This window comes from Epinephelus lanceolatus, chromosome 18, assembly GCF_041903045.1.
Source record: "Epinephelus lanceolatus isolate andai-2023 chromosome 18, ASM4190304v1, whole genome shotgun sequence".
Classification (NCBI taxonomy): Eukaryota; Metazoa; Chordata; class Actinopteri; order Perciformes; family Serranidae; genus Epinephelus; species Epinephelus lanceolatus.
The window spans coordinates 25972589-25986741 of NC_135751.1; the positions used below are offsets into that span (position 1 = coordinate 25972589).

Below are 14153 nucleotides of genomic sequence, written 5' to 3' on the forward strand. Positions count from 1 at the left end.
GTGCTGCAAGAGCAGAACTCTATCATACACCTTCGGGTTACATGCATACTATATGATGCAATGAAACAAAAACAGTGCTGATTTTGGGATAGGAACAACACAACTTTTACAATGCAAGTGTGAAAAATGATATGTGATAAGTAGGGGTGGGCGAAATATCGAATATATTTGATGTATCCTGGCTTTTTCCACATGGGATGTATAAAATGACAATATCGCAAACACTGAGTATAAATTGTCACGTCGTTTTTTAAGCCACTGACATGAGACTAGCCTCTGCATTTTGATTCTCTTGCTCTCCTCTACGGCTCTCTCCCCTTCACACAGAAAATAAGACTTACAAACATCAAAGTGTGTCAGCAGGCAAAGTGTGCCTACTATTTAGTCGCAATTTGCAACCATGGAGCACCAGTGCAACTTTCAATTATCATTAAGACATGGAGTGGACTAGAGAGCTATTATTTTGTTTCCAGCTCAGCATGAATTAATCCTCATATTTAAAGGCACCACAGCAATAGTTTAACTTAATGAGTATAACGATAGTGTGAGCAGACACAGAGTGTGTTTTTATACCTGCAGGGCTCCAGACTGCAACATTTTAGTTGCATTTTGTGACCACAGAGCACTAGTACTACTTGCAAATATTATTTTATGAACTGAGGAGCTGTTAGTGTGTTTGCGGCTCACTGTGAATAATAATAGTTTAACTCTCTGCTAACTACTAACATAACCAGCTTCAAGTTCACAGCAAAAACATCAACACTGTTGGCCTGAGACAAGCGGAGCACTCCAAAATAAAAGCACCATTGGTTCTGCTGTGATTTATTTAATTATACCAGTGCTTAATTATGACACTAGCTACTTTATTTAACTTTTTTGGAACTGTAGTTCATATAAAATTTGGTATTTTAATAGTCCACACTAGTTTAGAGGAGATTTCAAAATATTGAGATATATATTGTGTATTGCGATGTAGCCTAAAAATATCACATTATTTTTAAGCAGTATCTTCCAGCCCTTGTGATTTTTTATTATGCTTTTCTTTTTGTCTCACACTAACAGCTGGACTAGGCATTTAGGTCCGGACTACACGTATACAGATATTTTTGACCTCAAAATTTATTACCTTCAATGTACAAAATATCTCTGTCCATACTAGAACACAAAAACAACTCCATTCTTCAACTTCAAACTTCATTCTCCTTAGATATAAGGACGAATGAGCTCACACAAAGATACAGATGATGCTGTAGACATGCAAAAGTTTTCATTCCCACTTCTCATCGATAACAGTCACACGTAAAAAATAGTCACACCAGCTGCTGGTTCGACCGGGCCTGATCCAAAACTGCTGTTCCTGGTGGACTTAAAACCATGAACGCCAAGGTGGAGCAAATAACATTCTGCGCTTCTGACGTCTTCATTCGTCTTTGAAGACGTGCAGAAACACTAAGTTTAGATGTAAAGTAGTCATTAGACCAAGCTGTGCTAACAAAACATAAACAATCAGGTAGTCCGCCATTGTTTTTATTAGGGATGTCAACAGTTAATTGTTAATCAGTTAACCATCCAGAATATTTTTACCCAGGTACGCATGCCAGTCGACATGTTAATTTTGCTACTCTTCAGTTTACTGCACTCTGCACCAACCAGCTCTGGTGAGAGAAGCACCAGTCATTCGATTATTACCGCTAATAACGCCATCCTGCCTATAACTTTGCTGTGGAAACATTGTGCCCACCCTTCAGTCTTCCCCCAGGTTGCCTGGTGAGAAAGCGGCTCAGTTTTGAGCTGGAAACCCCCCTTTACCGTTGTTAGCTATCACTGTTAGCTCTGTTTGCATCATTAGCAGTGTCAGCAGGGATAATGGTGCTAACATAGTTAAGGGTGCACTGGACTTAAAGCAAAGGCCTTTTGTATTCCACGTAATTTTGTGTTTTATTTGTTTGTTTGTTTTCTTGACAATTAACTTGCAAGTTACCAGTTAATGGGTGTTGGGTTATAAAAAAGGAAAAATAACCATAATTGACGCCCCTTGTTATTGTTTCACATGTTTATTACCCAGAGCAACAAAGGGCATGTGCGAATTGAGGAGACGACGTCATTGTTTCCCAAACGTTTTGTTTTACACATCCACACGGATTCAAAGTAACCAGAGAAGGTGTTTCAAAAATCTCCTGTTTAGTGACTTTGAAGTCTGATTGGCTGGACGAGAGGCCAAAACATAGAGGAAAATATTGTAAAATATTTCAAAACTAACTGTGAACTTCTAGATAGAGCCTCAGTGCAGTTAAACCATGAAGTCATAAGGACAAATGCCAGAACCGTACTGTATCACATAATACATTAGCTCCAGTGTTGAGCTTCCCCAAAATGAAAGCAAACATTCATGGCTTGTCCAGTTTGATCAGCATTACGACTGTACGTACAGTAAACAGTCGTCCCTGTTGCTCCCTGTGAGTCCCGGTGAATACCCCGTTGTAGCCTTGCCCATTCTAATGTATGGGAAGGAAAATGGAGACAGCAATGCCACAAAGGAGCTTGTAATTTAGGCAGAGCGGATCTCTCATTGCTGTGGTGACTGCACCATACATGAACCAAGAATGCAAAACTAAGGAGCGTGGCTTTTGAAGAATCTAGACTTATATTCAGAGTGGTTGGTAAGGGATGTGTTTATTCAACCATTGTTTATTGCTTTGGTCTGAGGTAGTGGAGTGTGTTTTGTCTTGGCTTGCCATTTTGTTATGACTACAGAAGCTGCTATAGATAGATAGACTTTTTGAAAATCTGCACTCTCGTAGCTTCAGCTGATTTTTTAACTCCCGGACATTCAAATTAAAGCCTCCGAAACCACCTTTTTGCCACTTGTTTGAAAAGGTCGCTCTCAAATTATCCTTGACTTCATTCTCACACAGAGAAGAAAAAGGACATATTTCTGTAAACTTAAAAAATGAATAGGGCAGAAGGAGCCCTGAAAAATTGGCAAAGTTGTGGCAGTCTAATCTACTGCACACTGTGCCGAGACAAAGTGAGCTGCTTCATGTTGGGATCATTTATACTGAAGGTTGCTTTGAAGTGCTTCCCAATCCCTTTCATTGTGCCCAGGAAGATTAATTAGCCAAAGCCAGAACAATCAGTTAAATCCACAACAGGAAAATTATTTTAGGAAAACCAATCTTTTTCCCTCCCCCTCACCTCATTCACGCTCTCTTCACATGAAAGACCGGACTGATGAGAGGATAGGTGGGGAGCGTGGGGATATTCTTAACGTTAGCTGGACTTTGGCTCTGTCAAAGACATTATGGTCGGTGGAAATGCTCAGACTCTCCCCTGGTTACACCTTGAAATATGTGGGTGAAAACTGTTGCTTTTCACAGCCCCCGTTGATCCCTCCAGCTCTGTTAAACTATTCATCAAGCTCCGAATTAATTGATTCGGCAACTCTTTTCAAAATGCTGTAAATGCTTTTTACAGTACTGTAAAAAGCTCTGTGTTTGTGCATGTGTGTGTGCGTCCATTCATGTGTGTTTGTGGGTAAAGGGGGGGGTTGCGCTAACCAAACCCTTTTCAACTTCTATAATCAGACTCTGGTTTAGTGGAGTGTAATTTAGCCCCAGACAGACTTCCTCCAGTCCTCCCCAGTGGAGCTAGCTAGCTAGCTGTTGAGCTGCTGCTGCGTTTGATGTGTTCTGCCCTCCACCACGGCCCTGTCCTCTTCCAAACCCAGCTGTGTCAGGCCCATAAATGCATTGTGTCAGATCTGGCTGTAGTCATCAGCAGCCAGTAGGGGGTGTTGCGCGGAGCGAGTCACGCCGGCCTGCGGACCCCCTGTGGAGATGTGAAGGAGCTGTGAAGAGCGAGGGAATACTCTGAGCCATGAATAAAGAGGGGATACCCACTGTCTGTGTGTGTGTGTGTGTGTGTGCGTGTGTGTGTGTGTGCGCATGTGTGTGTGCCTCCTCCTAGGGAGCTACTCACTTGGGCGCTATGTCTGGAATTGCATACATGACAAGTGTTTATATGAATGGGTAGCAGAAGCACTTATTCAGCAGTGATTTTAATGGATTATTATTTGCTTCATTTTGCCTTTAGTTGTGTTAAGTTTTTGTCCAAGTATACCAACAAATGACATAAACACAGAGGAAGATCACACATTTTAAGGTCTTAGTGTTTGTGTGTGTGCGTGTAAGTGTTGTCTAAATATGTTGATTTATAGATACATATGGATTCTGAATATCTGAAACGGTTTTGATACTCATTTTCCGCAGTGTTGATACTACTGAAACTACTTTCTTCAACAAGGGAGTTGACACACAACGCTGCAGTTTCCTCTCCTCACTCACTCCAGTTGCATTAGGCTTTTGCAGCATGGTTTTGTTTTTGTTTTTTTACCCGCACATCATTGCCTTTGGAATGTAACAACGTCCGAGGCTTTTAAACTGTTAATAATGTTTTGTTCAGGTGTTCCTTCCGAGTTAACCGACACTGTTTGGCCGCTCTGCCTCTGCCTTCTCAGGTGACCCTGGTGCGTCAGGAGTACGAGGAGAAGATCAAAGGTTTGATGCCAGCGGAGCTCAGACAGGAACTGGAGGACACCATTGCCTCTCTGAAAGCTCAGGTGAGAGTTGACTGTTTGCCAGATACAGATCAGATACAGGCAGGACCAGAACAAACATGCTGACATAGTCAATCTGGTGGCTTTGGTTTCAAGAATGTTAAAAAAATGTCCAAGGGCTCAGGTTCTCATTTTCAACCTTCAAAATATTTCTCCTGTCTTTTTCTCTTTCGTTAATCCATTCCCATTTAACCACAATATGCAGTATATTGTAGAGATTGTCAAGGATTGTTTGTATCTTTGTGTCTCTCAGATACATAATTCGAACATCCTGTATGAAAATGCATGTAGTTATTTGTTTATTGCTGTACCTGTGTACTTTTCCAGTCCTCTTTGCAAACCTTGAATGAGCTCTGTACAATATTCAGAATGTATCTGATGAAGAGGTTTTCTGCACATGGTTCTCAACATGGAGGTGGCTCAGACTGCGTCTAGGAGCTAACAGTGCTAAAAGCGCCAACAGAGCTAACAGGGAGAAGCGGAGGGTGGGTACGGCACTTTCGCCATCCTGCCACTGTGGGTCAGGATGGCGTTGTCGTAGTAAATGTGGTATGAGCACAGTGCAGAGTGGCGGTAATTAGCTTGCAAGTGCAATACACACACAGGACTCACATGCCCTAACATGCACGAATACCCGAACCATCGACCACAAAAAAAAAAAAAGGAAAACTCAGATTACAACACGCTAAGGTAGCGTGACTTTGTTCTCTGCTCAGGACGCCATTACTGCACCAGTGATGTTGATAGTTTTTCAATGTAGTGAGTCCTTTGAACCACAGGTGGTCAATTGAACAAGTCCCCAATAAAATTTGTGTATTTTGACTAAACTATTACACTCATATTTTAAACTATATTTACAAAACCACAGACTGTCTATGTATCTTTATATACTGTCTATGTACAAAACATTACACAGTCATCTACCCAGTATCAAGTTAATCAGATGTGATATATGACTGTAATATGTGATAATCCAATAGAAATAGAATTTCTATGGAAAAAGCATAAAGATATAAATAAGCTTACATCTTGAGAAATATGCTCGTTCTCTTTCTGTCTACAAAGAGACTTTTGTTTTCCTTTTACTTATTGAAAATATGAACAGAACAGGATCTTGTCTTGCATGGGATAGATAATATAACAGTAAGAAAAAGAAAACACAGCGCATTCCCTGGACGGAAAAGCATCACCGTCATCAACATGAGTAAATACAGCATCTGCTGTCAAAGCAGACTTTGGTAGTCGACGTAAGATTACAAGACCTTCTTAGGATAATATCCTACATGTCGGTTAATTCGGGTACATTTTATGAACCTAAATGTTTAAGGTTATTGTCCCTCAGCGATTTCTAGGGACAACATCAAGCTTTTGAGAGCTTGGGATGACAACAGCTGGGTTGGCAGGCAAGTGTCAGATCAGTGCAGAGCACCGGACCAAATCATGATAACATCCAAAACACAAGTTTCACTCTCAGTAATTTCTGTGACTCGATAAATACTTTTAAAACAAGTACAGTCACACAACATTACTGTTTTCAGTGTTGGGGAAAGTAATTATGTGCATCCCCGGGACGCATCAATTACAAGTTTACTGCATCCTTTCAGAATTTAATGCGTCAGGGATGCAGCAACATAACTGCTTAGCTATATCTTTACATAGCAAATAGTGTTGATGTTCTGAATGTCATATAGAGCTCATTTAATCTCTCCTCGTCTCTCCATCAGATCATGACTTTTATAACCACATTCATGTAACCAACCGTGTTTTCCCTGTGAGCTGTCTCATACGTATATCACTGGGCCCATTTGGACACCGAATATCAACAAAGGGCTTAATTTTCTTTTACATTGTAAACAAATGAGGGATTTCGGTAATGAGAATGGAACCATGCAGTACAAGTTTTTGTTAAAGGGGCTCATCATAAACCCCTGCCTTGTTCAAATAGGTCTATCAAGATCCCGTTTCAGTGCGCAGACCACAGCTCTGTGATCGGATATGTTTATAAGATGTAATTCATGACCAGAGTGGTCTCTCCTCTCATTGACTACGTCTTGGGTTTTGCACATTAAAGTGCATTATTTTTACATGGGCGAAAAAAAAAAAGGTGGGGAGAGTTTTCGTGTCTCTGGAGGCATCCGACCACATTTCATTGGGGTTTTGCATATACTTCACCACCGTGAAGTGCCAAATGAAATGCTAGAACTTTCCTGAGGTCTCCCCCACAGAAAGGAATGTACCCTCGGCTCCAGTACGGTAGTCCCAGAACAATACAGATTCTTTCGGAGCCGTGATTATTCTGCCAGGCTCTAGATGCCGTGTAAATGTAGATGGGGTTTATTTTCACTTCAGCCAAAGACACTTCATAAATAAACTCACACTTTGTAGCCAAACAAAAGAATGGCGCTGCCTGCTCTCGCAGTGCCCTAACCTCAACTAACCTGGCTCATAATCTACCCTCTGTCCCCATGTGCCTTAACCCCGCTGCCCTAATCTCCTGACCCCCAACCCCTGCTGTCCTGACCTCTGGACTCAACAACCAAGCCTTTCTTCCACTTAGCTAACCTCCTCCACCCAAAAGCACAATTGACCCTAAGCCATCATACCTTCTCCACTGATGCACCAGTTTCCGACTTCCCTCGTTCTGATTAAACAACTAAACATAGTCCATTTTTGGAGATTCCTCTGTGCCAAATTTTGCATTGTGTGTCTGTGTTGCAGGTTAACTTCCTTCAGAAGAGAGCCTCTTTGCTACAGGAAGACCTGGATGCCTGTCGCAGCAGGAGGTTAGCATGATTGTTTAGATTGTATAAAAATGTGTGTGCGTATGTGTCTGTACATAGTTCATGTGGAAGTTTGTGCTTCGGCACAGCACAATGCATGTACAGTATGTGCTTGTGTTTTCAGGTAGTGAGTGTGAACATCAAGAATTAGCCATCTGCAGTATACTTTGTAATGCACTATTAATGGCGCAGTTACATTAGATAGTCTTGTCTTTGACTATGACAGCTTCCCGTCCTGAGGGCTTTCATTTGCCTCCCATCCATCATACTGTAAGAGCCATTTATGTCTTTATGAAAAGCATCTTATATATGCAGTGATAAGAGGCTTCGTCAAACGACGGTGCCGCTCACATCTCTGCAAACATCTCTCAGGACTGTCAGTCACACACATCACAGTAAATAACCTGTTATTTCACTGTACTCTACCTCACAACTTAAAGTGACGGAGACGTTGAGGATCTCAAAGGAACAGTCAATCACGGAGAGATAGTTTAAAATCCATGATGGTATTCTTTAATATAACTGTGTTATAATGTTGGTTTAATGGTTCAACACTGGAATAATGGGACTTATTCCGTACAGGTAACCATGGGAGAACCACAGCCTGACTCCACACCAGGATATGAAGGATACAGCGTCCAATCAGATGTGAGCATTACTGACTGTTACAAGTATTTTACACACCTCTCATGCCACTGGACCCGCCATCTTTTAGTTTTATGTGCTCTTGGTTTTACTAACATGAATTATTTATTCATTGTCAGATTTTTGCTTTGTCCTGTTGGAAAAAAATATTTATGTTCTGATTACATTGTTCAGTTTTATACTTTTTATATCATTAACTTGTTACCAAAATCCATCATTTTTAATAAAAGACTTTGCATCATTTTTTGTTGTCATGCTATTTTGTTGTTAATTCTGAGCATGTTTTTCATCTACTTCAAATACCTCGTAATTAGTCCCTCAATTAGGGGAAGTCATGCTGTTGCCCTTGTTTTTATATGACCACAACATGCATGTTAACCAAGATTAGCTCTGTAACTTTATACTAAAGTCAAAGACCTTGAATTCCCATCGCCCTCATCACTATTTAGCATCGCCTTTCTGCTCAAGCCCCCATTTGAACTGTAAAGAGTAGTTGGGGGTTTGTGGTTGGTTCAGATAAAGAGCGCTGCGAGTCGATTGTTTGAACCTCAGGCCAAGCGCTACAGTCCTTGGGCCCAGCGTTTCTGCCTCCGCCACCACTTTGTGTTTTACCAACGGCTCCACTCAAACCCAAGCTGAATGACTCAGACGCTTGAGTCCATGAAATGGCCGCCATGTCTCCATGTCTCCTCCGATGTCTCCAGCGTGCGGAGGTTTTATGATGATAATAACATTTGGTGGACCGAGGATGGGCTTCATAATGAGCCCCCATCCATCAGGGGTTTTTTTTGTCTCTGGTAGGTGAGGAATGCGTGGGCTTGAATACTGATCATTTCAAAAGGATCCAGTTTTTCCCTGGAAAACAGTTTGTAGGCGTTCTTAAATTCCAAAATCAGATTTGATTTCAAAGCGGCCTCTGCACGTATTTGCATTGGAATTGCTTTCTCTTTACACCCACAGTTCACGCACTTCCATGTGTTCCCATTGTCCGTGACCTGCTCTGCTGTCTCCAAACGAAACACTATACCCTTCTCTGTATTTATTTGATGTGCTGATTCTGCTGCCCAGGCAAAGAGAGAGGAGAAACAAAAAAAAGAGAGGCGAAAGGCGAGAGGACTGTCAGGCCGACATCTGAGAAACAGGAATTTAGTCTTTCAGCACAAAGCCTTTGTAGAGTCTGTTATTTCTGGACGTGCACAGAGGATTCAGAACTATTGCAACACAGCAACATATGTGCATGTGAGGAAATATGTGTGACATTTTTTGCATGTACTGTATACATGTTTACATTCGTGTCAGTATGCTTCAAACTAACGAGAACGTACAACACTGATTTTGTCTGCCCTCATAGCCTCTTCATTCTCCGATAAGTGTCTTTGCACATCTTGACCCTATCAATCGTACAAATGGACACAGGTATTTTTGCTGTTTTTAAGGGTTCAGTTTCACTTGAAAACCATCTACAGGAGCAGGTAGAGGTGTCAGGAAACAGCTGATAAATACCAGGTTGCCCAGTTTCATGGATTGTCTCCAGATCCAACAGAATTCAAGTTCCGTCTAGAACAAAGCTGTCTGTGGAAAAAGTAAAGGACAGTATACACAGAGATATAAAACCTTCCTTCAGCTTTGGTCTAAACATTTCTAAGCAGCTGAAGTACTTTCAATGACACTGAAATCTTTGGGTGTCTATGTGTGGATGTTCTCGCTTACAACTTTACCTGCTCCTGATACTTGCCTTATAGTAAAACAGAAAGCAAGTAACTCTACCCACTAGGCTGCATTCATAGTAATACGTTTTAGTTTTAAAACGTATGACTTGCTACCTTAATGCCTGGCGTCCACACTGCTCCAGCGTTTTGGAACCCCTAAAATGGAGACCTTTGAAAATGCTGCTGACCCGGTTTTTTAGGGGTTGTGTTTTAGCCTGGATGTGTGTAATCCGAGACTTTTGAAATTGACAAAGCAGACACCCACGTTCGGTTCCCAATTGGGTCTTATCAGTCACAATGTGTCGAGCCAAAACATTATAGCAAGGTCTACATACCTTTTGTGAGTGTATCCTTCTTGTGTGGGTAACACCAGTGTCACAACTTCACACAAATTTTGCATCCCGTCATTCTCGTCACCTAGCACAAATTTGCGTTTATTTGCATCTTTGCATTGACTTTGTAGCCTATGTAATCTTGCTGCGTGAAACACTCACTTCGAGTTTGTTGTGACCACACCATAAGGCTACGTGCCGATCAGCATTAAGGCCCGTTGCCAATAATAAATACACAGAGTACTTTACTGATCCCCAGAAGGGTAAAAGGGCACACATACTGTATCTGGCAGCGCAAGAACAATGTTGACTAATAGCTTTAGTCTTGTCAACTTCGGTCTAACTCCTCCCTTTTTGTTGAGACTAGAACACTTAAGCGCAGTTCAGACCAAAGATCCACAACGAGACGACTTGAAACAGGCAACTACTTGCAATGCGCCGTTCTGCAACGTTCTAAAACCCTGCCGGATCACACCAATGCAACTATACGAGACAGTGTATCATCTCTATGCAACAACCATCTGTACTTCTGTTCTGGTTTCCAGCTTTTCAGGCTTATTTTGTGGCTGAATATAATTTGTAGATTCTTAAAATATGAATGAGGATAGTGATAGTGAGATACTGGCTACAGCTGCATTTGTAGTAGTGATGAAATGGTGAAAAACAAAAACAAAACGAGCATCAGATGGACTGTATTCATATTAAATAGGCCACAGTGATATAAGTAAGCATAAGCACATACATCAAGCAGCAGCAGCAGTGACCCACCGTCCAATACTGGCACATGTGAAGATGGAAACAGAGGGCTCGGCGGGATTGGAGCACCTGCCACAGCAAGGAAACTGCAGTCATTCTGACTCGACCAGCAGACTTCACTACAAGCTGATTGGCTGTAGGAACAGGTGTCATGCCTTTCGTTTTAAAACCAGCCACTGGCGATTTGACCAGCGGAGTTGCAGGTGACACCATCAGCAGGCTTGAGCTTAGACGGCCAGTTCACACTGCTGCAACTTTTCCCTGCAACTAGCTAAAACGGTTTTCGTCTTGTTGCGAATCATTGGTCTGAACTGGGCTTTAATTAGCATAATTTTTCCTTGTTCATTACAGGTGACCTTGTGAATATATGCTTCCAACTGTAGTCCTAGTCCTTCAAGGTCGTTCCCTTGAACTTGTATTTCCTGACACCCAAAAGCTGTCTAATAAACACTGCAGCACCTGGCTAAAAAAAAATGGCGTTGCCACGTTCTTTGTGTCAAGCTTGTCCAACCTAGGAACAGTAACTAAGGGGGGCGGGGCTTAGATCAGTCAGTTGTAGGACACAGCGCAACTCACACTCTGTAAAGGACATTTCAGGAACTGTTAGAGGACCTGACAAACACTTAATTTAAAGCACACTGAGTCTTCAGAGATAACTTAACATGGAACTGCTGATACCGTCGATATAAAGGGCAATGTGTCCTCGCCCCATGTTTTGCTCATTTACACCCAAACAGGCTCCAGCTTTAACCTCTCCTTTAATCTGTGTTATTACTCTGACATAGTTTCACTCTAATTGATTGTCTACCTCCAAAATAACCTCCATAATTGTGCTTGTGTAAATACAAGCCATGAATGTCATTTCCACACGGCCGCCATGGCCCCATTAAGGATCAAAGCCTTCTCTTCCTCTCGGTTATCTCCACATCAGACAGTGGACTGTTGTGTGACAACAGTAAAGGGCAGTCAGGGAGCTCCCAAGGTTTCCACCATATTCTCACCTCACGCTAGCACTCACGGCTGGTACAAAGTAATTTAGGTGATTTTCATGTGTTAGCTGAAGAATAGTTTTCATGCAGCGTTTAAAAATCATTGCACACGAGATAAAAAAAACTGCCTCATGGTGCTGAATCAGAAATGTAGAGCAGCTGCAAATACTGCACAGAGGAACTTTAAACCAGTTTTTGTTTTGTATTTTACATCACAGGGGTTATCTGAGGACGTGAATTTAAAGAGCAGCAGTGATTTCTACTCAATTTCGGTTAATTTGAGGTCATTGACTGCTTCTCTTTGCAGCCTCTTACTAGATCTACACGTGTAACGTGCGCTCTGTGTGTGCACGCTTCACTCTGCGCACTCGTGACAGGCCTCTGGGATTGACTGTACATCAGCGTGTGATTGACAAAGTCATTGTGCGTGTGCGTTTGCGTGTGCATGAGCCATGTGTCACTGGAGCTTTTTATAGCGCTGTATTCTGAGTCAGACCCTAGGAGGCCTACGTTTGGCTGCTGTACGCTGCTTGCATAAATAAACCTGTTTATCGCCAGCACTTCTCACACACACTGATGTCTTCCATCATGTTTTCTGCCTTTGTCTCTCTCCTAGCTCATATCACTCTCTCTTTGTTGATACGGTATTTATGGCAGTGATTTTTTTTCCTTTTTTCCCCGGTCCTGTCACTCAAGCGCAACCAGAGCTATGAAAAGGATATGCAGCTGTGTGATTTGAGAACAAGTGGGTTAGAGGCGATGTAGCCTCAGTGAAGAAGGCACAGCAGGTTGTGTTTGCGTGATTGTGGCACGAATTTGCCGTCTGCGTTGATAGTGTGGGTTGAGCAGAGGGACAGAAGACCATGCACTAAAGACAGTGTGGGAGGTTTGTCTGTATTATTTGCCCTATGTCTCTGTCTGGGTATCTGGTATCTCTGTCTCGCTCTTTCTTTTTATCTCTCTCAGCCTCTTTTATCATTATAAAGATATTCTTGCACCAGTTGAAGTTGAAAATGTATCTTTTTTTTCCGCCTTTTTGACTTTCCATTCATTAACTTACAAAAAAATGTCTCCACAGTGCTGTGGATTCTCCTTCTGTCTGTAAGTTTATGAAGTGAGGTCATCGGGGATAGCCGCATTTATTTTTCAATTTGCACTACCCAGCGTCAATTTGCATCTCTTTGTGCCCAGTTGTGCCGTGTCGTGCATACCTTTACATACTTAACTCTAAATGCATCCAAAAAATCTTTTTCTAAATTACAGAATTTCAAAATGTATTCATACATTTAGATGTGTTTTCTTTACATCTTTATCTTCCAACATTATGGTCTAAATCATAGTTGCTCAAAGTGGGCTCGCAGGTCTGTGGCAGTCCTTGAACGTGACATGAAATGCACTGCGTATACTTCTAATATCTTACATTTAATACACTACTTGGCTACGGCGTCCCCCAGTTAGTGTCTGTCAAGTTAGGAATGACAACTTGTGGCACCTTGTGAGTGATGCAGTAATTATAATCAGTCATCAGTGCTAGTGCTGTTAGCTAAAGTTAGCGATTTCAGTGGACACCTCAGCAGTTTAATGTGGAAGCAAGATGGCTAGGCCAACATGTAAAAATGCTGTGTAACTGAGGAGAAAAGCTACTTTCAGGAAAAATTAATTGAACTCCTACTGACCTCTGGGGACATATAAAGTGATCTAGCTTATTTGCAAGCGGGTGAATGCGGTGCTGAAGGAATTTTTTGTGAAAAGTAGTGAAGGTGTGACACAGACAAGCCATGCGGTAGCTCACAAAATTGGTATGGTAAGCAGTTCAGTGATGGAGAGTTTGTGCAGGACTGCTTGGTGAAAGTGGCTAACATCGTATGTCCATAGAATGTGTAAAATAATGGACGTGGCCACCGTGATGTCATCCGTTGGTTTGTGGACGGCTGCTTTGAGGCATCGAGTTCAGAATTTGCCATCGTCATCTTGGTTTTTTTGGAGCCAGCAGTGCCCATATTTTGAAGACAGGTTGGAGCTGTGGAGGAGCGAGGGGTGAATCTGACTCAGATTAAATATGCATAACTTTATTTAGCTATTATAAAATGTAAAATTCACCTCTCGAACAGTTGTCATGAATGTTGAAATTCACTTTAGAGACCAAAACCGTTTGTTGTGCCAGGCTGTAGACATGTTTGTTTGTCCTGTAAAGTGGTGTTTGTGGGGATTGACTCACTTCTGGATCCAGCCTCTAGTGGCCATTCGAGGAATTGCAGTTTTTGGCACATCTGCGTTGGCTTTGTTTAATATCCCTGAAGGTGATGGGACTCTTAACTTTGGGCCCT

At 41.9% G+C, this 14153-nt stretch overlaps 1 protein-coding gene across 4 annotated transcripts in view; it reads left to right on the forward strand.

The window, feature by feature from the left end:
* cep112 (centrosomal protein 112) overlaps positions 1–8283 on the forward strand; it is a 136930-nt gene extending 128647 nt beyond the window's left edge. For all 4 annotated transcript variants that reach the window (XM_033644786.2, XM_033644789.2, XM_033644787.2 and 1 more), the window contains 3 exons: positions 4517–4618; positions 7334–7398; positions 7978–8283. In XM_033644786.2, the coding sequence (XP_033500677.2) occupies positions 4517–4618; positions 7334–7398; positions 7978–7981 (171 nt within the window). In that variant the 3' untranslated portion in view covers positions 7982–8283. The remainder of the gene's footprint in view (positions 1–4516; positions 4619–7333; positions 7399–7977) is intronic.
* The last annotated feature ends 5870 nt before the right edge of the window (positions 8284–14153 follow it).